The sequence below is a fragment of the Pangasianodon hypophthalmus genome, chromosome 17, assembly GCF_027358585.1.
Source record: "Pangasianodon hypophthalmus isolate fPanHyp1 chromosome 17, fPanHyp1.pri, whole genome shotgun sequence".
Lineage (NCBI taxonomy): Eukaryota > Metazoa > Chordata > Actinopteri > Siluriformes > Pangasiidae > Pangasianodon > Pangasianodon hypophthalmus.
Window position 1 is genome coordinate 8,301,075 of NC_069726.1, and position 27,102 is coordinate 8,328,176.

General features: G+C 38.5%; 1 protein-coding gene across 6 annotated transcripts in view; it reads right to left on the reverse strand.

Moving 5' to 3' along the window:
* Window positions 1-27,102, reverse strand: part of atg10 (ATG10 autophagy related 10 homolog (S. cerevisiae)) — a 70,523-nt gene that overhangs the window by 17,393 nt on the left and 26,028 nt on the right. For 5 of the 6 annotated variants that reach the window (XM_034312469.2, XM_026944008.3, XM_034312468.2 and 2 more), the window contains exons 4-6: window positions 11,009-11,135; window positions 10,715-10,812; window positions 634-731 (exon numbers count right to left, since the gene is read on the reverse strand). In XM_034312469.2, the coding sequence (XP_034168360.2) occupies window positions 634-731; window positions 10,715-10,812; window positions 11,009-11,135 (323 nt within the window). The remainder of the gene's footprint in view (window positions 1-633; window positions 732-10,714; window positions 10,813-11,008; window positions 11,136-27,102) is intronic. The other variant, XM_053241206.1, reaches the window with a different exon arrangement.

Here is a 27,102-nt window from a genome sequence, read left to right on the forward strand (position 1 = left end):
CAGTCACCTGACCTCAACTCAATTGAGAATGCTTTTCACCTACCAAAGACAAAACTGAGGGCAGAAAGACCCAAACAAACAAGCAGCAACTGAAGGCGGCCGCAGTAAAGGCCTGGCAAAGCATCTCCAGGGAGTAAACTCAGCATTTGATTATGTCCATGGGTTCCAGACTTCAGGCAGTCATTGACTGCAAAGGATTTGCATCCAAGTATTAAAAAATAATCCTTATATTTATGTTAGTTTGTCCAATTGTGAGCAATTGTCCAATTGTGCAGGATTTTTATGTGCAGCCGACAGAGAGCCCACTGTTGTCACATTGTCATACACACATGAACCTGAATTAAAGAGTCAAATAAAGTACAAATAAAGTAAAATAATTTTTTTTTTAAATTTAACAGTAATTATTGTGATGGTTTCTTAATCACTTTTTCCCCTATGGCAAATGCTTTTCAGTAAAAAAAAAAAAAAAAAGAACAAATTAATAGTATTTTCAGTTTAAAATCAAATAAACAACAAAAGAATTTTTGTGGAAAAACAAATTTGCAAATTCTTATCAAGTTGCCAGTTTGGATCATTTCAGATGAAACTGTCATAACTAGTAATATAGACAGTGTTGCAGTGGTGAAATATTACCTCTTTTTGGCATGTGCCATTTTGAAAAGTGGTCTCATAAACTCTTCAGTGTGACAAGGATGGAGCATAAAGAAGGGCTGGCCAAGTAAAGGGTGTTCCTGCACACACACACACACGACTGTTAATATGCAACCTCACCATGTTCTTTCTTAGGGACAATAAAACATTTGCTTGTTTTAACTTTTATTTTTTGTTTCTGGTCTTTAATAATTAAAAAGTATATTAAGTATCTAGTATCTGTAGGCTACTACTGATACAGGTTGTGGTGATAGGTGTCATAGTACAAACACAGTACATAGTACAAATAGAAACAACAGATTGAATGCATTTAATGATCATATTGCTATATGTAGGGGTCCAAAGCACCGAAGGAGCTGGAACCCTATATGATTTTTAGGCGTAAAAGCACGAAGTCTAATTGTCTATATTTGTAAACAATATGGGCACCACATATCAATAAATTCAATGAGGCAGAGCCTAACTTCCTCAAACAGCCATGACTCATGATTGCTTATGTGGATTTGCAACCTCCAAAAAAGGCCTATACAGGACAGGATTCTGAGAACTGAGGAAAAAAACAAACAAACAAACAAAAAAAAAAACATTGGCCATAAGCCTTTCAGAACCTAAATATGTACTTCCAGTTTGGTTCAAATCCATAAGACAAATCTTGACAGCTATTTGAATAAGCCTGCTCCACCTCATTAGAATTGATTGATATCTGGCAGCCATATTGTTTACAAATGTTGACATGTTTTTGATAGATATTGAGGGTCACACTCTGCTGCGTAGTTTGATACCAAAATTGGTCAGATAGGACAAAAATCCTAAAGTTCTCGAAAGTAGGTTTTGTACAGTAAGCAAATTATCAAAAATGGACAGAGCTAAATGGTCCAAAAGGCACATTTTTAGGGGTTAAGGATAGAAAGCGTTTCAATGTAACCCTTATTTTACAAAAGATATGTTTGTTTTTAAGTGCACGAACATGAATAACACCCCACCCCAGAGGCCAAGTAGGGTGATACTGTATCAATTATTAGGGGGTCCTTAGAAGAACCATACTTTCAAATTTCGTGACAATAGCTCAATTTCCTGACAGCGCCTGTCAAATGCCTGCTGAAAACTGATGGCAGCCAAGGTTTTTTTTAAGTATCCAGGTCATCATAAAACATCCACTTGCAGATTAGCACAGAGATGCAGTATAGCAAGTTTCAGCTCGACTGGACGTACAGTTCTTGAGAAACTCAAAAAAATAAAGACAACTCTCCTCAGTGCTCTTAAAGGAGCTGCGATCATTTAAACTAACTGAACTGGACAGCAACTATTGTCTTTGCCCCAACGGCCTAGCAATGCTCTAGCAACATATGAGCAACATATTAGCATATTACGAACTTGCTTTGGTTGTGCATTCATACTGCATGTTCTTCAGGAAATGCGCTTTCAGTCAGGAAGTGGTCCCTGAGGCTATGGAGACTCTGAAGGGATGCTTTGAAACAAGTGACTGGGATGTTCTTTGTGAACCCCATGCTGAAGACATTGGTGGTCTAACTGACTGTCTACATTAGCTTGTGTGTAGACACTGCTGTGCCATCAAAGTTTGTGTACTGTTTTGCAAACAACAAACCTTGGCTCACGTTTTTTTTTTTTTTTGCAAAAGGCGATTTTCAAAGTGAGGTCGCATCTATAGCAAAAATGTCACAAACTGGCATTTCTAAAAATTTAACACAAGTGGCCAAGGCAATTAGTGCTTTAGTGCCTGCCTACATTCGGTTTCCAAGGGGAGAGGAGCATTCACCCATCAAAACCCATCAAGTTTTTCCGACCAAGTAGGATGCCGGGTTTAATAGAACTAGTGGATGGCTCACTGTTTCCAATGAAAGCCCCTAGTGAAAAGGATGAGGCAGTGTATGTGTTTTGAAAAGGGTATCATGCTCTCAATGTACAGGCCATAGGGAGATCACAATATGATTATAAGACATTTGGTGGCAAGGTGGCCTGAGGCAACACATGATGCCTTCATTTTTAATACAAGGTATGTTAGGGTTAGATTATGGCTTTCATTAAACTACTTAAAAAAAATTTGAGTACATTATTGAAGTTATAACCTAAACATTTGTTTATTGGTGCCTAGTTACTAATTTCTTGCCTATTTATATTACTAAATATAGGGCTTTGAAAGGTTATTTATAAAATTATGATTAATATACACCATTATAACTCATTAATAAATTTATTGGAATACAGTTAACATATTTTGTTATTAGCTGTTCCTGACAGTATACTAATATGATCACCTCATAATCTTATGTGTTAGTCCTTAACACAAAAGCCTTTATTGTAATGACATCAATGTATATCTGGAGGAAAGCTAGCAAAATGGTTGGCTAGATGACTCAAGATATCCTTTACAGCCATTCCCGATAACTCCTGTGATCAATGAGCAAACACCAGCAGAAATGTGGTACGACATACGGCTGTAAATCTTTAATAAGAGGGTATTGGTGTGTACTGCATGTACTGCATTCTATTATTCTATAGCAGGGGTGTCCAATCTTATCCACAAAGGACCAGTGTGGGTGCAGGTTTTCATTCCAATCAAGCAGGAGCAATATCTGATTCCACCTGTTTAATCAGTTGACCTTGGCTTTCAATAGACTCAGGTGTGGCGTCTGCTTGGTTGGAATGAAAACCTGCAAACTATTCTATACAAACAATAATAAAGTAATGGCAGTGGTGATAATAGGTAAGCAGTGTGGTTGCCTATTATATTTTGTTCTGTTTACAATCAAAACATAACCAGGGAAATAAAAGATCCAGGGCCAGACAGGAGTGTCTCTTTGGTGTTTTGAAGAGCAGATATTCCAAAACGAAAGCATTTAAACTAAACAGACAACTCAAAATGGATAAAGTGAATAAAATTTATTTGTATGTTTTAGATGGAGATGCCATTACACTAATGGAGGCTACCTTCAAGGTTGCTCTTTTCATCAAACCACAGCTGTCTTGCAGAACATGTGCAGAATGGCAAAACTGCCTGACCCAGAAGTGGATAGAGGAGGATGAAGGAAGGCTCCACATGAGGAATGAACTTATTCAAAGATTTTTTTGCAAATTATAAACAGGTGTAGAATGCCCCCAAATAATAAATGGCATGAAATAACTTGTTTAATTTATACATTTTATTCAGTTAAATGAACATTACAGAGTTGAATAATAATGTCATGAAAGCACTTGTTGAATGATATATTTTATTTAGTTAAATAGACATTGCAATGCTAGCTAGCTAATCAACTCTACAAGTATTGGCACCCTATCCATCTGTCTCTCTTTCTTAAAACTGCACATTATCTTCAGATTTCACACTGAACTGAACTATTTTACACTTTCAGACTGGCTTTGTCAAGCCAACATCAAAGTTTGTCGTGACAATCTTTACTTATCTAGTTATTTTTATTAGTTTTGCTTGCTATACAATGCAAGCATCACTATTATAATTGCACATACTGATTAATAGTGGTGCTCGCTATGCTACGTCATGTAATGTCAACCCCCAAAATAAAAGGAATCACAAAACTACCACAACAAAGGCATGTGACATATCAAAACGCTTGGCTCAATGAGGAGAATTGCATTATGGGTATTCAGACTGCCATAAATCCTATTATATTAAAAACTCGATTTAAATACAATCATTACAGCTACTTATATAAGTCAAATTAGTTATGCTTCAACAAACATGTACACACATGTAGCGCCACCTCCTCGCATGATGGTCTTGAATTCCGCACGGGCAAGCACCACTCACATTTTCTTCAGAAAATGTAAATTCTAGTTCTTTTTTTATTCTTCCGGACACTTTTTTGGCATGTAACTAGTCTTGTACCATTTGCGCCACCATCAAGTTTGGCTGACATGCACGTATCACGTATCCTCTCGTACATTAAGGAGTAGACCCAGCGTATACACATTGTGTTTCAGAATTTTTGCTGAAAATGTCCAGAAAACGGTGTTATTCTGGCCCCATAGTAATGGGAAATTTTGGACCCCCTCTAACTCCCACGCCGTCAGTGACACAGACATAAATGACGTGTCCAAGTGTTCGGCTTGGTCCAGAGAATCAGGAGATCCCATTTGGAAACTGATCCCTCGTGCATGTCACGTGGAATATCCTGTCGGGTTTCGCAATACACACTAATGTAAAACAAGTCTAGATGAGCAAACAGACAAACAGAGACACTGTTTAGATTTACTATCTCCATAGGAAATCTTCGGCACATAACTAGTCCTGCACCGCTTGATTAACAGAAACGGAACAAACCTCAAATCGCTCGGAAGTCTCCAGAGATGTGTGCAATTACTTGTCTTGCCATCCCCACATACGAGTCACGTGAAATTCCTGATAAAATTTCCCCAATACACACTCATTGAGAAATCTGTATCAGGACCCAACAGACCATAAACTGAGTCTAATCACCAAACTACTGCAGCCATGTCATATATCAAAACAATTGGCTCAATGAGGAGAACTGAATGACAATACTCTCAACAGGGATAATAATCCCCTCAGCTCAGTGTGCAGAATTTCATTATGGGTATTTTAGTGACATCACATGCAGGTTAATCCCCAAAATAAGTGGAATCACAAAACTTCCACAACATAGACATGTGATATTTCAAAATGCTCGGCTGACTTAGGAGAATTCCGTTATGGATATTCTAGTGACATCGCGTGCATGCGAAGGCACTGCCATAAAGCCTATTCTATTAAAAAGTCAAGTAAAATACAATCATAACAGCTAACGATATAGGTTGATTTAGTTATGCTTCAATGAAAGGGTACACGTGTACGCATACTGACTGGCATGTGCAGCTGCATGTCAGTGTCAAATTTTGCACAGGCAAAGACCACTTACATTTTCTTCAGAAAATGTAAATTCTAATTATCATTATTATTATTATTATTATTATTATTCCACCTTATTTTCTGTGCATATCTCCTCCTACAGTTTCCGAGATATTGACACTTATCCAAATCTACCAGGTCTGGTCTGATCCAGAGAAATGTGCTTGTGTACAGCTTTTGGAAATATTCATCCGTTCTCCTGCTACACTTGTTTTTTCATCCAATTTTTCCCCCATGAGATTTTACTGCTCTAATTTGTTCAATTCTCAAGCTACAACAACCAAAATTTACATGGTCAAACCTGGGTACACCAGAACCAGTCATGTCAAATTACAGAGAGAATGCACTCATCCTTCTCTTTCTATCCATCCTTATTCCTTTCCTCATTCATTTTAATGGAGAACATTCAAGGTTTAAAATGTTCATCAAACACAAACAGCAAAAACAGCGAAATATCTAATCATTTTGAAACATATTTTTGAAGTATTAGCATTTGTTTCACACTAGGGCAAGTTAATAGTCTCATTTGCTAAAAAATCTAGCAACATCAGCGTTAGCTTTTACTAAATGTTTATGTATTTTTAAACAGCCATAAATCAAACAATTCCCGCTAAATGTATGGATTTATTTTATTTTATTTTTTTTAACATCAAATCAATCAAGAAAGTCATCTTCCACTAATCTTGTCATTAATTGAGTGATATAATGAATGTTCTGAGTTTTGAACATTTGTTTTAAGCCAACAACAATCCTGCTGTTCTAAATTTGTAAAAGAGACCTGTTAAAATTACACAAACAGACTGTTTGTCAGTTAAGAGTTCCAGTATGTCACAATCTCACACACACAGTGCAGGCATCTGGGTACTTTGACACAGACAGACATTTCTTCTCAAAATTGATCCTCGATCTATTCACCTAAAAGCATAAATACCACTATGCCCACTAATGACCACAAAACCCAAAAATAAATATCCCCTAATCTCTAATTGCCCCAAAGCCCAAATACAATTGCCCCCTGACTTCTAATTGCCTTCTAATTGCCCTAAATCCCCCATTACTGCTAAATACACCCAAACCCCAAAATAAATATACCCCTCAATTTAATGCCCCATAAATAATGTCACATGATCTAATTGCCCTAAACCAAATTTAAATACAACCTGACCCCAAAATAATTATCCCTCTGACCTCTAATTTCCCAAAAGCCCAAAGATAAATACACCAATGACTGCTAAATGCCCCTACACCCATAAATACCCCATGACTGCTAATTGCCAAAAAAACCCAAAATAAATATCACCCTATGGTGATCTTTTCCATGATGTAAACTATATCTGTTCAAATATTGTTTTATGCTTGCATGAGAAGAAGCACCTATTCCCAAGGATGTGTGCGTGTGTGAATGTGTGTGTGTTAGTCTGGCAAGAGACTCGCTTTATACCCTTATCACATAGCAGAGACATGAGCAATTGAGGAATCTTAATTAGCAACCTTGCAGTTTTGAACTCCCTTTTTCCAGTAGATAGGTAAGAAAGAAAATAACTATTATGGGATGTGGAAGGAAGATCACGAAAAATAATCTGTTTCATATGACAAATAAGTCCATGTATGGTAAAGGGCACATTCAAGTGTTGGTAGTGACTTCTTGAAGAGGTGAATTTCCACTACACCCCTGATCGCTAATTCCCCCAAAGACCAAATATAATTTCCCCCAGACTGCTCAATGCCCCATAAACCCAAAATAAATACAGTACTGTGCAGAAGTCTTAGGCACCCTTTTTAGTACAAACTTTGTTATAGATTTTTATTTTATGACTTCTACATTACTGATTCAGTACAAAACATTTTAGATTTCCAAACATTAGTTTTCCAGCACAAAATTAAATGTTACAGAAAAATGTTTGTATGTCAGTAAAGAAAACAGTATATTACATAAGAGACCACGTTTCAGACAAAAAAACATAATGAAGGCTGCTGGGTTTTGCTGAAAAAATAAGAAGCAAGTGTGACAGTCAAAGTCCCCAGAAGAACTGTGGCTGGTTCTGCAGGAAGCTCAGTAAAACTTACAGCTAATTTCAGTATAAAACTGCACAAATTGTACCTCAGACTACTATTTTTTTTTAAAGCGAAGGATCGTCATACCAAATATTGACTTTGTTTCATCTTTATAGTATTTTTTAAAATGTAGAAACATTTAATTATATTACAGCATTTCTTTGCATAAGACTTTTGCACAGTACTATATATCCCTGGATGCTAATTGCCCCAAACCCAGGGATGCAAACTGGTCACATTTTGGTGAAAATCGACAGTTTGAATCCAAAATAGGTCATTTGTGTGATTCATGTAGATCCAACAAGTATTTGAAATGGGGGGTGGGGGGTTTGAGGGGTCTGGGTCTCCAAGAACAGAGAATGAAATGAGAACCATGCTTTCTGAGTTGTCAAAAACGCTCAAAAAAAAGCGCCTGGATTCTGTGCTTGGCAAGTGCAACACACCTGAGAAGAGTGAAGACTGAAGAGGGCCGTCTCTGGGAGGTCAGTTTTTGACTGCCCAAATGCATTAAGGAAAAAATCCCTTACAGTAGCATTATGATACCGTAATTGACTTATATGACAACATGTCAAACGTCGGACTGTTAATTAGCCTGATAAAGTTGAGCTGTTTTGATTTAGTGAACTCTAGATATCACAATTTGGATATAACATTAGGTGTTAACGTTATTTCCATGTAGTCTAACATTAGCTAGCATACTTGTTATTACAAATTCCACTTGTATAAAAGTTACTGACTTTAGGGCTCTGGGATTACTCATTTAATGTTACTAACATAACCATTTTGCTGATGATTACAACATAAGTTGAGCTCCTCATGCCAAAATGCCAACTTAATGTTAACATTAACCCTCATGGTTCCATTTTCTTTATGCTAACATAATATTAACAAGGCTGATACTATCATAACCGTGACATAATTAAACAATTTGCTTTTGCATTTGTTTTGGAACATGAGATTAATCCGTGAGATAATGGTGTAGACATTCATGTTACTTATGACATAGGTAAACTGAATGCTTGTTACAGTAGCCTAATTATGCCATTTGAGAAGGGGGCACATGCCAAGCTAACTAAAAACAACAGAAGCTGACCTGAAATTACCTTGAGACAGTTTTTCTTTTAGTTGTAGTTGTTGTGAAATTAATTTACAATATCTATCATATCTAAGCCCTGTCTTTTAATTGACCAAACAGCAGGTGCAGTAGATGTGAAGAGCAAAAACCACATTAATTTTTACTAGCTCCCCCTCCCCACAAACACAATAAGTTCTGTTTATACATGTCTATGTTTATATATAATGTCATAATGACAAAATTGTGTGAGTAAATGCAAGATTACATTTACCCCTTACTTTTGTACACAAATATAAATACTATATACTATAAATACTACTCTGATTGCTAATTTCCCCAAATCCCCAAAATAAATACCTTGATGACGTCTGATTGCCCTAAACCCAAATATAAATAACTTCCTCCCTGCTAATTACAATCAGTCAATGCTGAAGATTTCCATCGCAACACACTCACAGTTTCTGCAGGAACTGCACTACTTAGTTATTATTTATTTATTTATTTATTTATTTCTGCTGAAATTTTGTCTGCTCACTAGTCCTGTAGTTTTAGAGATTTGAAAAAGGGACCAATGCCAAATTGTTCGGTCTAGTTGGGAAAGGGTTTGGACCATGTAGATTTTTTGCTAATTTGCATAATATGTAAAACCTCCTTTTGGGAGCTAGTCCTAGAATTTTTGTTGTATCTTCACAAACGGTATAATATGGCATAGAAGAGTTTCTCCCTCAAAACTGGTCAAATACATGTTTAGATTTATGAACAATATGGCCGCCACCATATGGGGCAAAATCTAACTCCCTCAAACAGCTGTAACTTATGATTCTTTGTATGTACTTGAACAAAATTTGACCGACAACTTCAGTTTTCAAAAAACTTTCTCAGGTACTGTATGTCCAATTAAGCTGAAACTTGGTATTCTGCATCTTTTTCCTCATATGTAGGTGTACTGTTAATGACAACCTGGTTGCTTAAAACACATGGCCACCATCGACCAATCAGGTTTCAGCAGGCTAACCCTAAAGATAGGGTTAACAATGAGCAATCATCACAAAACTCTAGTGACCCACAAAAATGCTGAATTGTCTTTAGAAATGGGCCCCTGGAGGTGCTATTCATTTTATTCCCACTTATAAACAAGCATATCTCATGTAAAATAAGCTGGACAGCAAATATTCTTTTTTTCTCCTGATTCATTGCTTATGCAACAAAAATTAGCTTTTTGAAACTTTTAGCCTATCCACTGTAATTTTTTAGATCTTACAAAATGTGGTGTCAAATTACTCAATAGAGTCTGTTCATCAATAATTATTAAAAATCTGTGGACATTTGTAAAGAATATGGCCACTGCCAACCAATCAATCACTCCAAGGCAGGGCTTAATTTACTCAAATAGTTATAACACCTGATGTATTGGATGAACATGCACACAACTTGAAAGGCATATTCAGGGCTAGATTCTGAGGCCATGTGCTAAAGTTGGGGTGTGGTCACCCTTAGGGGACATGGGTGAGTTCAAGTGCTTCTTTTTCTCACCATATGTCTGATCGGGCTGAAATGCTCTTACAACCACCTAAGAACTTGGAACCACCTGCAAAACCATAGGCACTAGGAGTTGTTTTGGCTGCGCAATCACTCTGTATTTTCTTCAGGAAATGCCATTTTCTAGTTGTTATTACTACTACTACTATTATAATTATTATTAGTAGTAGTAGTATTAGTAGTAGTAGTAGTAGTACTAACAGTAATATTAGTAGTGTTTTGTTACCTTTAATTGCAAGGCTCTAAAACAAACTGTTTGTTGATCTGTTAATAAGCCATATGCTGTGCGATCAAACAGAACCCCATGAGATCAAATTAATGTTGGCGAGCAGTGATGTGCTCAGCTTTTTATTCTTTGAATATTTCATATTATATATTTCATTATTTTTTCCTTTGTGCTCAGACCTTCATAAAAGGGCAAATATGTTCTTTTATGAAAACATAGACCAAGAAGACTCAGAATCTTAACACAGTTAATACAATGGTGTGGGTGTACTGATGACCATCACCTGTTGAGTCAGTGCATCCCAAGGTCCTTGTAGTAGTCTTTGTCTGTAGTTTGGGTGAATATTGCTCCACACCTCATGAAGGGACAAAGGCTGTCCATCTGTACAATGGGAGCGTACAGAGCAAATGCAAGCTATCAAGACAACTGTAAAAATCCTATGGCACATCAGCGCCGCCCCCCCCCCCCCCCCCCCACCCACACACACACACACACACACACACACACACACACACACACACACACACACACACTCATCTCAAAAAAATTAAATAATCTGCATGAGGTAACATCATACCTAATGTAGATGCTCTGAAGTAGAGTATAGGCACCTGATGGCTGAAGGAGTACAAAACATGGTATTCATAGTGCATTAAAACTTGGCTCTCACATACTGAATAACCCCCAGCTGCCTCATCATCCAGCTAGATAGAGAAAGAGAAACAGAAGAGAGCAGAAGAGATAGTTCATTCTTATTTTTATTGTTATTAATATCCTAGCCAAGATGGCACTGCAAATTTTCCTTTGTAGGGTTAAATAAATGATTGCTATATTCATTAAATGTATACACTTTAAATTTTTTCTCCAGGACATGAGCCTTGAGCCCTGGTAGCTGGGTCTATAGTCCAAGGCCACGTCCCTCAGAGGGGCCACTGCATAACATAATGACAGTAGTGCCATTAAATTAATATGAATAAGTGAAGAAAATCTTAAATGGATTTTAAAAAACACAATAAAACATGTTTAACTAATTTCATTTGTTAACACTGTCTTAAATATGCTACTACAGATAATCATCACTCACGCTTTTGCTTTGCTTTCAGGAAAGTAATAGTTCTAAGAAAAGAGGGAAGGCTACTTTCTGATAGTAAGTAAAACTTTTTGATTATTTTAGCCTGTATAAGTGGCTTTAATGCTGGGTTTTTCTTTCTTTTTTTTTTATTTGCTTCATCCACAATATGGTGGTGAACATAAGTCGAGTGCCTGTGATTGGTATGTACAGATATCCTTTGCTACTGTGCTGTTAGTGCTAGATAATTACAACTCGGACTATTCGTGCAGTAATATCTTGGCAATATACTAGACTCCTATTAGATGTTTATTTCAATGCTTGTCTTCTTCTCATTCATATACAGTATCATCCTTTTTTTCATTTTAAAATTGTATCGCTTTCATTTATTACATTTGATAACAAACAAAAAACTATATGCTTTTTTAGTCTGCTATATTTTCTATATTATTTTGGGGTTTTTGGGGATATTGCTAATGTTTGAAGGTGGTATTGCCAACTCAGATACCTCTACTCAAGAAAAAAACTGTAAATATTGACATAACTTTGGATTCAAGTAACAAACTCTGAATACAGCCTATAGAGTCTATTATAACTTAGTGTCAGTGAATTACTCACATTCGTAAGAAAATACTACCAGAAGCAATCAAACTTCTATTAAAAATAATAAATTCATCCTATTGCATTGGTTGCATATCTAAAGCTTATATATTAAAAGTATTGTGGTGATTTTGTTTTTATTAATCAATTCTATATCTAATCGATACATAATCAGTCTTTGGTTTCATTTTAAATAATGTGAGTATAAGTTGTTCGTATGAGCTTTTACACAAAAAAAATTTGTTATCCATGAAAAGCCTGTAAATTCTGCAAAAACTTTTGTATCGTACTCCTGCGTCTAAGCAGCTGTTTGTAATTTTACAAACAGCTTTAACCTATGATTCTTTGTATGCACTTGAACAAAACTTGACTAACACCTTCACAACAAAGTCCTGAGGAGGTATGCAGAGTTTGGGGTGTGATCATAAATAGGGGGCGGAGCTACGTTTTATATATATATATACACACACACACAAACACACACACACTGATCAACCATAACATTAAAATCACTAACAAGTAAAGTGAACAACATTGATTATCTCATTACAGTAGTGCCTGACAAGGAGTGGGATACATTAGGCAGCAAGTAAACAGTTCTTGATGTTGATGCAGGAAAAATGGGCAAGCGTAAGGATCCAAGTGACTTTGCCAAGGACCAAATTGTGATGGCTAGAGGACTGGGTCAAAGCATCTCCAAAATGGCAGGTCTTGTGGGGTGTTCCTGGTATTCAGTGGTTACTACCTACCAAAAGTGGTCCAATGAAAGACAACTGGTAACCCGGCAACAGGGTCATGGCCGCCCAAGGCTAGCCTGTCTGGTCCGACCCAACAGAAGAGCTAGTGTGGCACAAACTTATTTTTATTAACATAAGAGTGTGGTCACCTAACATGTTTAGGATAAGAAAAATAATACATTTAATTTAAATGAGGTGTTGCAAAAATGATTACACCCTACAACAAATTCAACCTAATCTAATATTTTGTATGGCCTCCTTGATTTTTAAGAACAGCACCAATTCTTCTAGACATTGAATGAACAAGTTGATGACATACAGCTACATCTATCTTTCTCCGTTCTTGAGGAATGAACTCTTTTAGATCCTGGGTGCTGGATGGAGAATGATGTTCAATTTGTCTTTTCAGAACTCCCCACAAGTGTTCTATTGGGTTGAGGTCTGGTGACATGCTTGGCCACTGAATCACTTTTACCCTGTTCTTCCTCAGAAATGAACCAGTGACCTTAGTTGTATGTTTTGGGTCATTACTGTGTTGAAAGAATGCCTGGTGACCTAGGGTAGCATCTTCTCTTTCAGTATTTCACAGTACATCTGTGCATTCATGAAGCCATCTATGAAATGCAACTCCCGAAACCTGCAGCACTCATGCAACCCCACAAAAGAACACTACCACCACCATGCTTTACTGTTGGTACAGTGCATTTTTCATTGTACTCCTCACCCTTGTGACGCCATACAGTTTGGAACCCATCAGAGCCAAAAACATCTTTGTCTCATCACTCCAAAGTAGAGTCCCAATAGTCTTCGCCTTTGTCAGCATCAGCCCTGGCAAATTCTAGACAGGCTTTTTTGTGCATGGGCTTCAGCAGTGGCTTCCTTCGTGGACGACAGCCATGCATGCCACTCCTCTGCAGTGTATGTCATATGGTGTCACGGGAAACACACACTAGTTTGACTTAATTTAGTCAACTGTGCTGAACTTGCATGGCAATTTTCTTCAACTTCTCTCATCACAAAACGCTCTTGACGAGGACAGCCTGGATGTCTCAGCGAACTTCCCACAAGTCCACCCTTTTTGAATTTTTTTATCACTTTTGCGACAGTATTCAAACGTATTAGCAATGCTTTACTAATTTTCTTATAACCTTGACCTTTTTGTGCAAAGAAATTATTTTCTTTCTTTTCCATGTGGTGCCATTTTATCAGCATTATATGGGAGTGGATTTTCTCTCTTAAATACCACTCTTAATTGTCAATTATCCTGTGGCCACCTGTGTGATGATTGATTAGACTTATTTACTGGTGAATTCCTGTTAATTACAATTTTATTTTATGTTTTCTCCTAACACATTCACTGGGGTGTACTCATTTTTGCACCATGATCTTTTGTTAGAATAGTTTTGTTAGAATAGTTCCAATTTTGTTAGAATAGTTCCAATTTTGTTAGAATAGTTCCAATTTTGCCTTTGGTATTGACTAATCTAATTTAAAACGAATAAAAAAGATTTGCACAAATATTTCATTTGATCCCATATAAAGTATTAATTTAAAAGCGAGATGGATGTTTTACAGAGTTCCTCCATTTTCACAGGCTCAAAAGTAATGGGACAATTGACTGATAAGCAGTTTCATGGCCAGCTGTGGCCTGTTTCCTTCTTATATCATGATAAATTAAGGAGATAAAAGGTCTGGAGCTGATTCCAAGTGTTGAATTTGCATTTGGTAGCTGTTCATGGGAACTCTCAATATGCCGTCCAAAGAGGTGTTGATGCAAGTGAAGGAGGCCATCATTAGGCTGAAAAACCAAAACAGACCTATCAGAGAGATAGCAGAAACTTTAGGAGGGCCAAATCAACAATTTGGTACATTCTTAAAAAGAAGGAATGCACTGGCGAGCTCAGCAACACCAAAAGGCCCGGGAGACCACAGAAAACAACTAAAGTGGATGATTGCAGAATTCTTTTCTTATTGAAGAACAACCCCTTCACAACATCTAGCCAAGTCAGGAACACTCTGGAGGAGGTAGGCCTATCATTGTCAAAGTCTACAATCAAGAGCCACCTTCATGAATGTAAATACAGACGGTTTACCTCAAGATGCAATCCGCTGGTAACACTCAAGAACACAAAGGCCAGATTACACTTTGCTAAAAAACCTCTAAAAAAAGCCTGACCAGTTCTGATGCAAGATTAACTTGTACCAGAATGATGGGAAGAGAAAAGTATGGAGAAGGAAAGGAAGGGCTCATGATCCAAAGCATACCACATCATCCGTCAAACATGTGGAGGCACTGCTATGGCATGGGCATGTTTTGCTGCCAATGGAACTGGGTCACTGGGGTTTATTGATAATGTGACTGTTGATTGAAGTAGCAGGATGAATTCTGAAGTGTACAGAGCTATACTTTCTGCTCAGATTCAGTCAAATGCTGCAAAACTGATAGGACAGCGCTTCACAGTACAGATGGATAACAACCCAAAACATACTGTGAAAGCAGCCCAAGAGCTTGGAAATTAAATGTTCTTAAATGGCAGAGTCAGTCACCTGACCTCAACCCAACTGAGCTGCTTTTCACTTACTGAAGACAAATCTGAAGGCAGAATGACCCACAAACAAGCAGCAACTGAAGATGGCTGCAGTGAAGGACTGGCAAATCATCTCAAGGGAGGAAACTCAGCATTTGGTGATGTCCATGGGGTCCAGACTTCAGGTAGTCATTGACTGCAAAGGATTTACCTCCAAGTAATAAAAAATAATCCTAATATTTATGATTATATTAGTTTGTCCCATTACTTTTGAGCCTGTGAAAATGGAGGAACTCTGTCAAAAATGGCTGTAATTCCTAAACGGTTAATGCAATATTTTTGTTAAACCCCTTGAATTAAAGCTGAAAGTCTATGCTTCAGTCACATCTTGACTGCTTCATTTCAAATCCACTGTGGCTGTGTACAGAGGCAAAATTACCAAAACTGTATCACTGTCCCAATATTTATGGACCTGACTGTATATATATATATTCAACCTGCACTTTGTTAAATTTGTACAGTGCTAATATTTGCACTTCTGGTATATGCTAAAATGTTAAAATGTATTTCGTTGCTGAGTGCCTGTACTGTGCATTGACAAGTTCTATCTATCTCTCTATCTATCTCTCTATCTATCTATCTATCTATCTATCATGCCACTCCCAAAGAAGAGCACCTGCCTTAATGATTATCAACTGATTGCATGATTCCAACTGTGATGAAGTGCTTTGAAATCTAATCAAGACCCATATTCAGAAGAACATAACGGACACCCTAGATCCTAGACACCCTAGGACAAAAAACTCCTCACTCTCGGACTGACGCCCATCCTCTGCAACTGATCCTGGACTTTCTAACAGTCAGTCTGAACCTTCACCTGCACATTCAGCATATGGACTATAAGCACTGGGATGTGGCTGGGCTGTGTATTAAGTCGTATGCACTCTACTATCTTCATATACAACTTGCCTCCCAGAACAACACCAGCATCCTTAAATTTACAAATGATACTACAGTCATTGGACTGATCATTGGGAGTGACAAGACAGAGTACAAAACAGAGGTGGCTGAGCTGGTGGCATGGTGCTAGAACAACAATCTCTCCCTAACTGCCAACAAAACCAAGCAGATGACTGTTGACTCATGAAACAGGAGGGAACACACCACTGCAACCCAGGTGGAAAGGGTGAACACCTTCCAATTCTTCGGTCTTCACATCAGTGAAGATCTCACATGATCTCACAACTTAAGAGACCTAATGAGGAAGTCCCAGCACTTCCTGAGAAATCTAAATTAATTTGGCATGCCAAATTTATTTAGACTTCCTGAGACATCTAAATAAATTTGCCATGCCAGCCAAAATTATTAGCAACTGCTATAGTGGTACCATAAAAAGCATTCTCACAAGCAGCATCACAGTCTGGTTTGACAATGCTATGCTCAGGACCTCAAGGCTCTTCAGCGAGTGGTTACAACTGCTCAAACCTTCACAGGGGCAGCTTTCCCACCACTGGAGGACATTTACCACACCAGGGTCTCCAGGAGAACCAACAAGATTATCATGTATAGAACCTGCCCACAACACAGCCTGTATACACTCCTACCACTACAGGATTGATACTACTTCCTGTAGGCAATACAAGATTGTAGAGAACAGCTTTTATCCACAGACCATCAGACTTGTCAGTGACTCTTACACACTGCCACACCTACCACCTTCTGCACATCCAACTGCCTCACTATGTCTGTTGAGTGAGGTGCTGCGCTCAATTCCCAATTTAGTATTTGTAGTATACAGTATATATCATATACTTGTAATATATATCAAACTCCACCCTAGAGTGCAATATCGAACCAATTTATGTCATTTATATTTATGTCATTTATATTTCTTGTTGATCAGTATGCTAACCCAGTCAACATGTGTTTTGTGGATTTGGAAAAGGCCTATGATCGTGTGCTTCGACATTTGTTGTGGGAGTTAATGCAATAGTACAATGTATCTTGGTCACTAATTTGTGCAAACTGGTGCAAACTGGCAATCTGTAGAGCATAGTGAGTATAGTACCTAAATTCTTCTACAATTGTATAGTGTAATGATTTATAATCCCACTCTCTGCCGTCACCCAGATGCGAATGGATTCTCTTTTAAGTCTTGTTTTTCCTCAAGCTTTCTTCCTCATGTTGTGTCAGTTTCTACTAGCCACGCTCACCTCTGGCTTGTTTATTAAAGATCTAAATCTACAGCTGAATTTCTCTAAAGCACACACACACACACACACACACACACACATATATATATATATATATATATATATATACACACACACACACACACATACAAACACATACACAGTTAGGTCTGGAAGTATCTGGACAATGACAGAGTTTTTGTGATTTTGCCTTTATACACCACCACAATGGATTTGAAATAAAACAATCAAGATGTGATCGAAGTGTAGACTTTCAGCTTTATTTTAAGAGGTTCCACAAAAATATGGTCCATTCCCTTGTTACTTCAAGACAAATGAAGCAGATAAAAAGTCTGGAGTTGATATCAGGTATTGAGTTGGCATTTGGCAGCTGTTCGACTGGAGCTACCAACATGAAGTCCAAGGAGATCTCAATGCAAGTGAAGGAGGCCATCATTAGGCTGAAAAAACAACATAAATCTATAAAACCTTGGTGTAGCCAAATCAACAGTTGGGTACATTCTTAAAAAGAAAGAGACACTAGTGAGCTCAACAACATCAAAAGGCCTGGAGGACCACGGAAGACAGCTAAAGTGGTGGATCGCAGAATCCTTTCCTTGGTGAAGAAAAACCCCTTCACAACATCAACAGAAGTCAAGAATACTCTGGAAAATGTAGGCGTATCATTATCAAAATCTACAATCAAGAGACGCCTTCATGAATGTAAATACAGAGGGTTTACAACAAGGTGCAAACCACTAGTAACATTCAAGAATAGGAAGCCAGATTAGACTTTGCTAACTTGTACCAGAATTATGGGAAGAGAAAAGTATGGTGAAAGAAAGGAACAGCTCATGATCCAAAGTATACCACATTGTGTCAAACATGGTGGAGTAAAGTGTTATGGCATGGGCATGTATGGCTGCCAATGGAACAGGCTCACTGGTGTTTCTTGATGATGTGACTGCTGACAGAAGTAACAAGATGAATTCTGAGGTGTATAGGGCTATACTCTCTGCTCACATTCAGCCAAATGCTACAAACTGATAGGACACCGCTTCACAGTGCAGGTGGATAATGACCCTAAACATACTGCAAAAGCAACTCAAGACTTTTTGAAGGCAAAGAAATGGAATATTCTTCAATGGCCAAGTCAGTCGCCTGATCTCAACCCAATAGAGCATCCTTTTCACTCACTGAAGACAAGACTGAAGGCAGAAAAACCCACAAACAAGCAGCAACTGAAGGTGGCTGCAGTGAAGGCCTGGCAAAGCATCTCCAGGGAGGAAAGTCAGAATTTGAGTTTTGAGAACATGGGCTCCAGACTTCAGGCAGTCATTGACTGCAAAGGATTTTCAAGTATTAAAATTATGGTTATATTTACAATTGTGTCACTTTGTCCAAATACCTTTGAGCCCCCGAAAATGGAGGTACTTTGTTGAAAATGGGTGTAATTCCTAAATGGTAAATGCCAGATTTTTGTGGAACCTCTTAAAATAAAGCTGAAAGTCTACACTTCAAAGCCTACATCTTGATTGTTTTATTTCATTGGCATGATTGTTGGTGCCAGGGTTGGTTTGATCACTTTTTTGATCTGGAATAAGACTGGTCAAAATCACTGAGATTTTTCCCCATTCTTTTTTGATCAAATAAGACTGGAAAAAAGTAGCCATTAAAAGATGGGATGGTCAGCAACAGATACTCAAACAGCCTGTGCCACTCCCTTTGAGAGCAAAGGGAGGCCCAACATAGTATTAGTAAAGAGTTCCAAATTAAGTGCTCGATGAGTGTGTGTTTGTGTATGTGTATGTGTATGTATATATATTATACATACACACACACACACCAATATTATAAGCAGCCATAACATTAAAACCACTTGCCTAATATTGTTTAGGTCCCTTGTGCCACCAAAACAAATATGATCTCATTGATGTTGACTGTGGCCTGATTGTTGGTGCGAGATGGCCTGGTTTGATTTCTATAACTGCTGATCACCTGGCATTTTCAGGCAGAGAAGTCTCTAGAGTTTACTCAGAATGGTGCAATAAAGAATACATCCAGTGAATGGCATTTCTGTGGACAGAAAGAAACGCCTTGTTGAGAGAAGTCAATGGAGAATGGCCAAACTAGTTTGAGATGACAGAATGATCAGATATGCAATCTGTACAATTGTGGTGAGCAGTATAGCATCACAGAATGTGCAACACGTCAAACCTTGAAGTGGATGGGCTACAACAGCAGAAGTCCATGTTCCACTTCTATCATCAAGAGCAGAAAGCAGAGGCTACAGTGGGCACAGGCTCACCAAACCTAGACAGTTGAAGACTGGAAAAACATAGCCTGGTCTGATGAATCTCAATTTCTGCTGAGGCACACAAAAGGTAGGGTCAGAATTTGGAGTCAAGAGCATCAATCCATGGACCCAACCTGCCTTGTGTCAACAGTCCAGGCTGGTGGAGGTGGTGTAATGGTGTGGGGAATTTCTTTTGGCACACTTTGGGTAATACAAATGAATCTTCGCTTGAATGCCACAGCCTATTTGAGTATTGTTGCTGACCATGTGCCATGTGCCTGTGACCATGGTCACAATTTCCCATCTTCTAATGGCTACTTCCAATAATAATGCACCATGTCACAAACCAAAAGTTGGAAGAAGATAGCCTGGGCTGAATTATGTTTTCTTTTACATCATGTGGATGGCTGGATGCATGTGCGCTGCTTACCTGGGAAGGCATGGCACCAGGATGCACTATGGAAAGAAGGCAAGCCAGTGGAAGCAGTGTGATGCTCTGGGCAATGTTAGTGGCCTCTATCAGCAGGATAATGTGCCCTGCCACACTGCAAAAATTATTCAGGAACGGTTTGAGGAACATGACAAAGAGTTCAAGTTGTTGACTTGGCCTCCAAACTCCCCAGATCTCAATCCAAACAAGCAACAAGTGCTGGACAAATAAGTCTGATCCATGGAGGCCCCCACCATACATATCCATTATATATATATATATATATATATATATATATATATATATATATATATATATATATACACACACACACACACACACATACATACACATATTGAGCACTTAATTAGGAAAACTTTACTAATACTGTATAGGGCCTCCCTTTGCTCTCAAAGGGAGTGGCACAGGCTATTTTAGTATTGTTGCTGAAGATCCCAACTTTTTAATGGCTACTTTTTTCCAGTCTTATTTAGATCAAAAAAGAATGGGGAAAAATGTGATCTCAGTGATTTTGACCAGTCTTATTCCAGATCAAAAAAGTGATCAAACCAGCCCTGGCACCAACAATCATGCCATGGTCAAAATCACTGAGATCACATTTTTTCCCATTCTGATGGTTGATGTGAACATTACCTGAAGCTGCTGGCCTGTATCTGTAGAAATTTATGTACTGCACTGCTGCCAAATGATTGGCTGATTAGATATGTGCATTAATGAGCAGGTGTACAGGTGTTTCTAATAAATTGCTCATACAAACACTCATACATACACACAAACACATACAGGATTCAGAAAGTATTTTGACCCCTTTACTTGTTGCACACTTTGTGTTGTGGATTTGATTTTGAGCGGATATAACTGCCATTTTTACCCAAGCTACACTTAGAGAAAAACTACACTTAGTTTTCAAAGATTTTTTAAAAATAATTAAAAATCAAAAATTGAAATCTCTTATTCACAAAAAAAGTATTCAGACCCTTTTTTCAGTTCTCTGTAGAAGCCCTTTTGGCAGCAATTACAGCTACAGGTCTTTTTGGATACGTCTCTACAAGCTTAGAACACTGGTGCTTCACAGTACAGATGGATAATAACCCAAAGGCAAAGAAATGAAATGATCATAAATGGCCAACTCAGTCACCTGACCTCAACCCAATTGAGCATGCTTTTCACTTACCAAAGACAAAATTGAAGGCAGAAAGACCCACAAACAAGCAGCAACTGAAGGCAGCTGCAGTAAAGGCCTGGCAAAGAATCTCAAACTTAGCATTTAATGATGTCCATGGGTTCCAGACTTAAGGTAGTCATTGACTGCAAATGATTTCCACCCAAGTATTAAAAATAATCCTTATATTTATAATTAAATGTTAGTTTGTCCAATTACTTTAGAGCCTGTGAAAATGGAGGGATTATGAAAAAAAAGGCTGTAATGCAATATTTTTGTTAAACCTCTTGAATCAAAGCTGAAAGTCTACACTTCACACCTTGAGTACTTCATTTCAAATCCACTGTGGTGGAGTACAGAGGCAAAATTACAAAAACAAATGTGTCACTGCCCAAATACTTGTAGATCCGACTGTATGTGGACACCTGACCATCACAACCATATGTGTTACTTCCCCAGATTGTTGCCACAAAGTTGAAAGCACACAGCTGTGTAGAATCAAGGGGCCTAGACCAAACCTGTTCCAGCATGACAATGCCCCTGTGCACAAATTGAGCTCCATAAAATCATGGTTTGCCAAGGTTGGTGTGGAAGAACTCGAGTGGCCTGCATAGAGCCCTGACCTAAACCCCACTGAACACTGATAAACTGGAATGCTGACTGTGCACCAGGCCTTCTAACCCAACCTTATTAATGCTCTTTTTTTTAATGCCACATTCCAAAATCTAGTGAAATGTCTCCCCAAAAGAGTGAAGGCTATTACAGAAGCAAAAGGGGGACCAACTTTGCAATGAGATGTTCAACAAGCACATATAGGCATGTCATGTGTCATACTTTTGGACATATAGTGCATCTGGAAAATGGTCAGATAAAATTAACTAATGTAATATTTACTAATATTAGTTCCTTGTACATAAAGCCGCAGAAATTCTATAGGTGGACTTGTACAAAAGCAATGTGGGATATGGGACCTTTTATGTGTGAACGTGTTCTTTCCTGTATTTTTCCTTTTTGTTTAGTTGTGTGTTGTCCCCACAACCAGGTAAGGCAAATTTACGATAATTTCTTTGTATAGGCACCTAAAAGTGATGACAGTGGGATTTATTAACATCTTAGCATCATATCTAACAACAAAACCAGCTAAAAATACAACCAATAATTTATTTGTCTCATTTTTAGTATATGCAAGGGTTGGACTGAGTGTTGAGGCCCACAGGTAATTTAACGTTTAATATAACTTATGTTTTATGGGTATCTGTGTTTTCAAATCAGTTTTATGTTAGATTCTGCCTTTTGATAATTAGATTTCAGCAACTATACATATTTGTTTATCTAAGCAAATGCACTTATTGCCCAAGGTTTGTGGACACCTGACCATCAGACCCGTAAATGATTTTTGAACATCCCATTCCAATAACTTTATTGTTATTAATAACATTTGGTGTTCTGGAGCACTCAGGTGTGTCTTTACATCATGCCAAGATCATCACTGGTAGAGGTAAAGGTGGTGGTCTTGCTACGATTTTTAAATGCCATTTTAAATGCGAGTTGCTGCCTGTCGACAAGTACTCAAGCTTCGAAGTAAAACTATGCAGATTGGAAATGTCTAACTCTCTGCTCTGTGCACTCATATACAGAGCTGAATACGGACATTATTCAACAATTCTCTAACTTTATCTCTGCACTTGCACCCAGCTCTAACAAAATTCTGATCTTGGGTAATTTTAATATCCATGTTTGTTGGCCTTCTAAGCCTCTGGTTGGGGAATTTTTACAACTTATCGATTCTTGTAATTTATGTCAGTGTCACTGCCCCTACATACGAGCTTGGTCATATTCTAGTTCTTGTTTTATCATCTAGTTTTACTGTCTGAAATGTTGAGGCAGTTGATGACAGTCTATCAGATCACTACCCTACTTTATTTGATGTTTCTATTCCTCTTCTGCCTAAACCCTGTCCTTCTCATTGCTCATGATCTCATAAAGCCAGTTTTCAGATACTTATGTCACTACTCCCCAAAATCTCATTTCATAGCTTGAGTACAGAGGAACTCTTTATACTATTTAATGCTACATATACAGATATTTTGGACTCTGTGGCCCCTTTCAGACCAATGAAAAATGTAAATGAAAAAAGACAAGTTTGAAGTCTCCAATCAGATTTTGGGAGACTCTTCATGTGTCTATCAAAGCTCTGTGAAAGCAGCTAGAGCAAAGTACACTATATTACCAAAAGTATTCGGTCACCTACCTTGACTCACATATGAACTTAAGTGCCATCCCATTCCTAACCCATAGTGTTCAATATGATGTTGGTCCACCTTTTGCAGCTATTACAGCTTCAACTCTTCTGGGAAGGCTGTCCACAAGGTTGAGGAGTGTGTTTATAGGAATTTTTGACCATTCTTCCAAAAGCGCATTGGTGAGGTCACACACTGATGTTGGTCGAGAAGGCCTGGCTCTCAGTCTCCGCTCTAATTCATCCCAAAGGTGTTCTATCGGGTTCAGGTCAGGACTCTGTGCAGGCCAGTCAAGTTCATCCACACCAGACTCTGTCATCCATGTCTTTATGGACCTTGCTTTGTGCACTGGTGCGCAGTCATGTTGGAAGAGGAAGGGGCCCGCTCCAAACTGTTCCCACAAGGTTGGGAGCATGGAATTGTCCAAAATGTTTTGGTATCCTGAAGCATTCAAAGTTCCTTTCACTGGAACTAAGGGGCCAAGCCCAACTCCTGAAAAACAACCCCACACCATAATTCCTCCTCCACCAAATTTCACACTCGGCACAATGCAGTCCAAAATGTACCGTTCTCCTGGCAACCTCCAAACCCAGACTCGTCCATCAGATTGCCAGATGGAAAAGCGTGATTCATCACTCCAGAGAACGCGTCTCCACTGCTCTAGAGTCCAGTGGCGGCGTGCTTTACACCACTGCATCCGACGCTTTGCATTGCACTTGGTGATGTGTGGCTTGGATGCAGCTACTCGGCCATGTACTCGGCCACTGTACTTGGGCTAATCTGAAGGTCACATGAAGTTTGGAGCTCTGTAGCAATTGACTGTGAAGAAAGTCGACGACCTCTTTGCACTATGCGCTTCAGCATCCGCTGACCCCTCTCCGTCAGTTTACGTGGCCTACCACTTCGTGGCTGAGTTGCTGTTGTTCCCAAACTCTTCCATTTTGTTATGATAAAGCTGACAGTTGACTGTGGAATATTTAGGAGCGAGGAAATTTCACGACTGGATTTGTTGCACAGGTGGCATCCTATGACAGTTCCACGCTGGAATTCACTGAGCTCCTGAGAGCGGCCCATTCTTTCACAAATGTTTGTAAAAACAGTCTGCATGCCTAAGTGCTTGATTTTATACACCTGTGGCCAGGCCAAGTGATTAGGACACCTGATTCTGATCATTTGGATGGGTGACCGAATACTTTTGGTAATATAGTGTATTTCTCTGACATGATCTCTATACATACGCATAGTCCATAAAGTTCAATACATTCAGTGTAGTCATGACCCCTGTGGTCTCTACCTTCCCAGATGCCACTACTAGCACCTGTGATGATTTTTTTTATTTTATTTTATTGTTAAAATCAATAAAATAAGGGCACTAATATCATCTACACCTTTTACTTTTTGAGTATTCCAGGTGTTCTGTCTTCCTAAGCCAATTTGAGCCAGTGTCCCTGCCTTTTCTGACCAACTTGGTGCTTCATATGAAGCCCACAACTTGTACTCGAGATGTAGTTCCTATACTTCTACATAAAAGTGTGTGGCATGCTGTCAGCTACAGTATTCTAGCCTTAATTAACAGCTCTTTGGTTAGCCACACTTTTCCCCAGTGCTTCAAACATGCAATTGTTCAGCCTCTTTTAAAATAGCCCAACCTAGATACTTCTTAACTGCAAACAGTCCACATGAGTGCCTGGTTTTGAAGTCTTTGCTCTGACAATGGAGGGATGAGCCAATTTTCCTTGATTTTGCTGGCTGGATTCTTCTGTCTTTGAGAATTTTAGACCTAGAGCTTCCTTTCAATTTAATTCAATTCAAGTTTATTTTTTCCTCTCTAAGGATTTAGAGAAGATGGTGTTTTTACAGCTTTCTTCATTTCTGTATGAAAAAAAGCATTCTGGAGAAATTCCAATCTGGTTTTAGACCCTTTCATAGCACAGAATCTATAAAAATCTTACTTCATGGTAAGATTAGTAAGACTTAATAAGATTAGTAACATTACTAAGAATCTATTAAGAATAATTGCTAACGGTAGCCAATGGCCGACTTATAGCAGCAGACTCTAGGAATCGTGCCAATTTGGTCCTGCTATACCTTAGAGCTACTTTTGATACTGTTGATCATCTCAAGCATTGTGTTGGTGTCCGTGGGACAGCACTGAATTGGATTGCCTTCTATTTTAAAGACAGGACATTTTCAGTTAGGTTAGGCAACCTCTCATCATCCTTGGCAACAGTAACATGTGGGGTGCCTCAGGGCTTTTTGCTAAGCCTAATTTTGTTTTCATTATACATGTTGCCTCCTGACTCCATCTGCTAGAAGGACAATGTGTCCTACGACTTTTATGCTGATGTCTGTTTTACCTTCCCCTGAAACCTGGTGATCACAGCTCTTTGTCCATGCTGTTAGACTGTCCCCTGGAGATTAAAAGATGGATGTCTGAAAACTACCTTCAGTTGAACTGCCACAAAATGGAAGTTGCTGTTTTTGGCAGCTCTGCACTAGCCTTTTAGCTAATGCTCCTGGGTCTTTATCAGCTCATGTTCATAGTCATGCCAGGAACCATGGTGTTATTTTTGACTAGTGGGTTAAATTTGACAAACAAATTAACTCCATGGTAAAGAGAAGTTTCTTCCAGTTCAGAATGATTGCTAAGCTCAAAGGGATCTAGCTTTAAAGATCTAGAGATACTGATAGATGATTTTATCTCTTCTCATCTCAACTATTGTAACTCCTTTTATATAGGAGTTAGTTCTCTCTCTCTTGTTGGAGCTGGTTTAGAATACTACTGCCAGGCTTTTTTACTAAAACCTCCAGCTCGAAACCCCACTTGAAAACATTTCTATTCTCTCAAGTTCTCTTATTTTATTCCATTTTGTTTTAGTCTGTTTACAATTTTAGAACAAACTTTTAGTTCTGTGTTTTATTCATTTAATCTTATTAGCACATTGTAACAATTCCCTTTTGGGTTCGGAGGGAAATGAGGAAATGGTAGGCAGGCTTGCGACAACTCAAAGGGAGCTCTTTATTTTCCTTTACTCTTTTACTTTCACTTTTCAGCGATTTTAGTTTACTGTGCACTTATATATACGCATACACATGGGTCTGTGCTGCTCATATGTCCCTCTCTCTCTTTCTCTGGCTTGTTACGGGGAGGCCTCGAAAGCACAGACAGACACACAAGTAAACTTGGGCTAATAAGGCACAGGTGAGAATCATCACGCATTACTAGCCGGTTCAACCTGCCTTCTCTCTGTCCACACCCCCGCTGCCACATACCCCCAACGCCCGACTCAGAAGTGCCAGATATCAGAAAGTGATCTGCACAGGTGAGGAGTGATCAGAACACAGGGTGAAAGGGCACCCCAGCAGGTAGCATCAGAGGGTGAGGACCACCCAGTT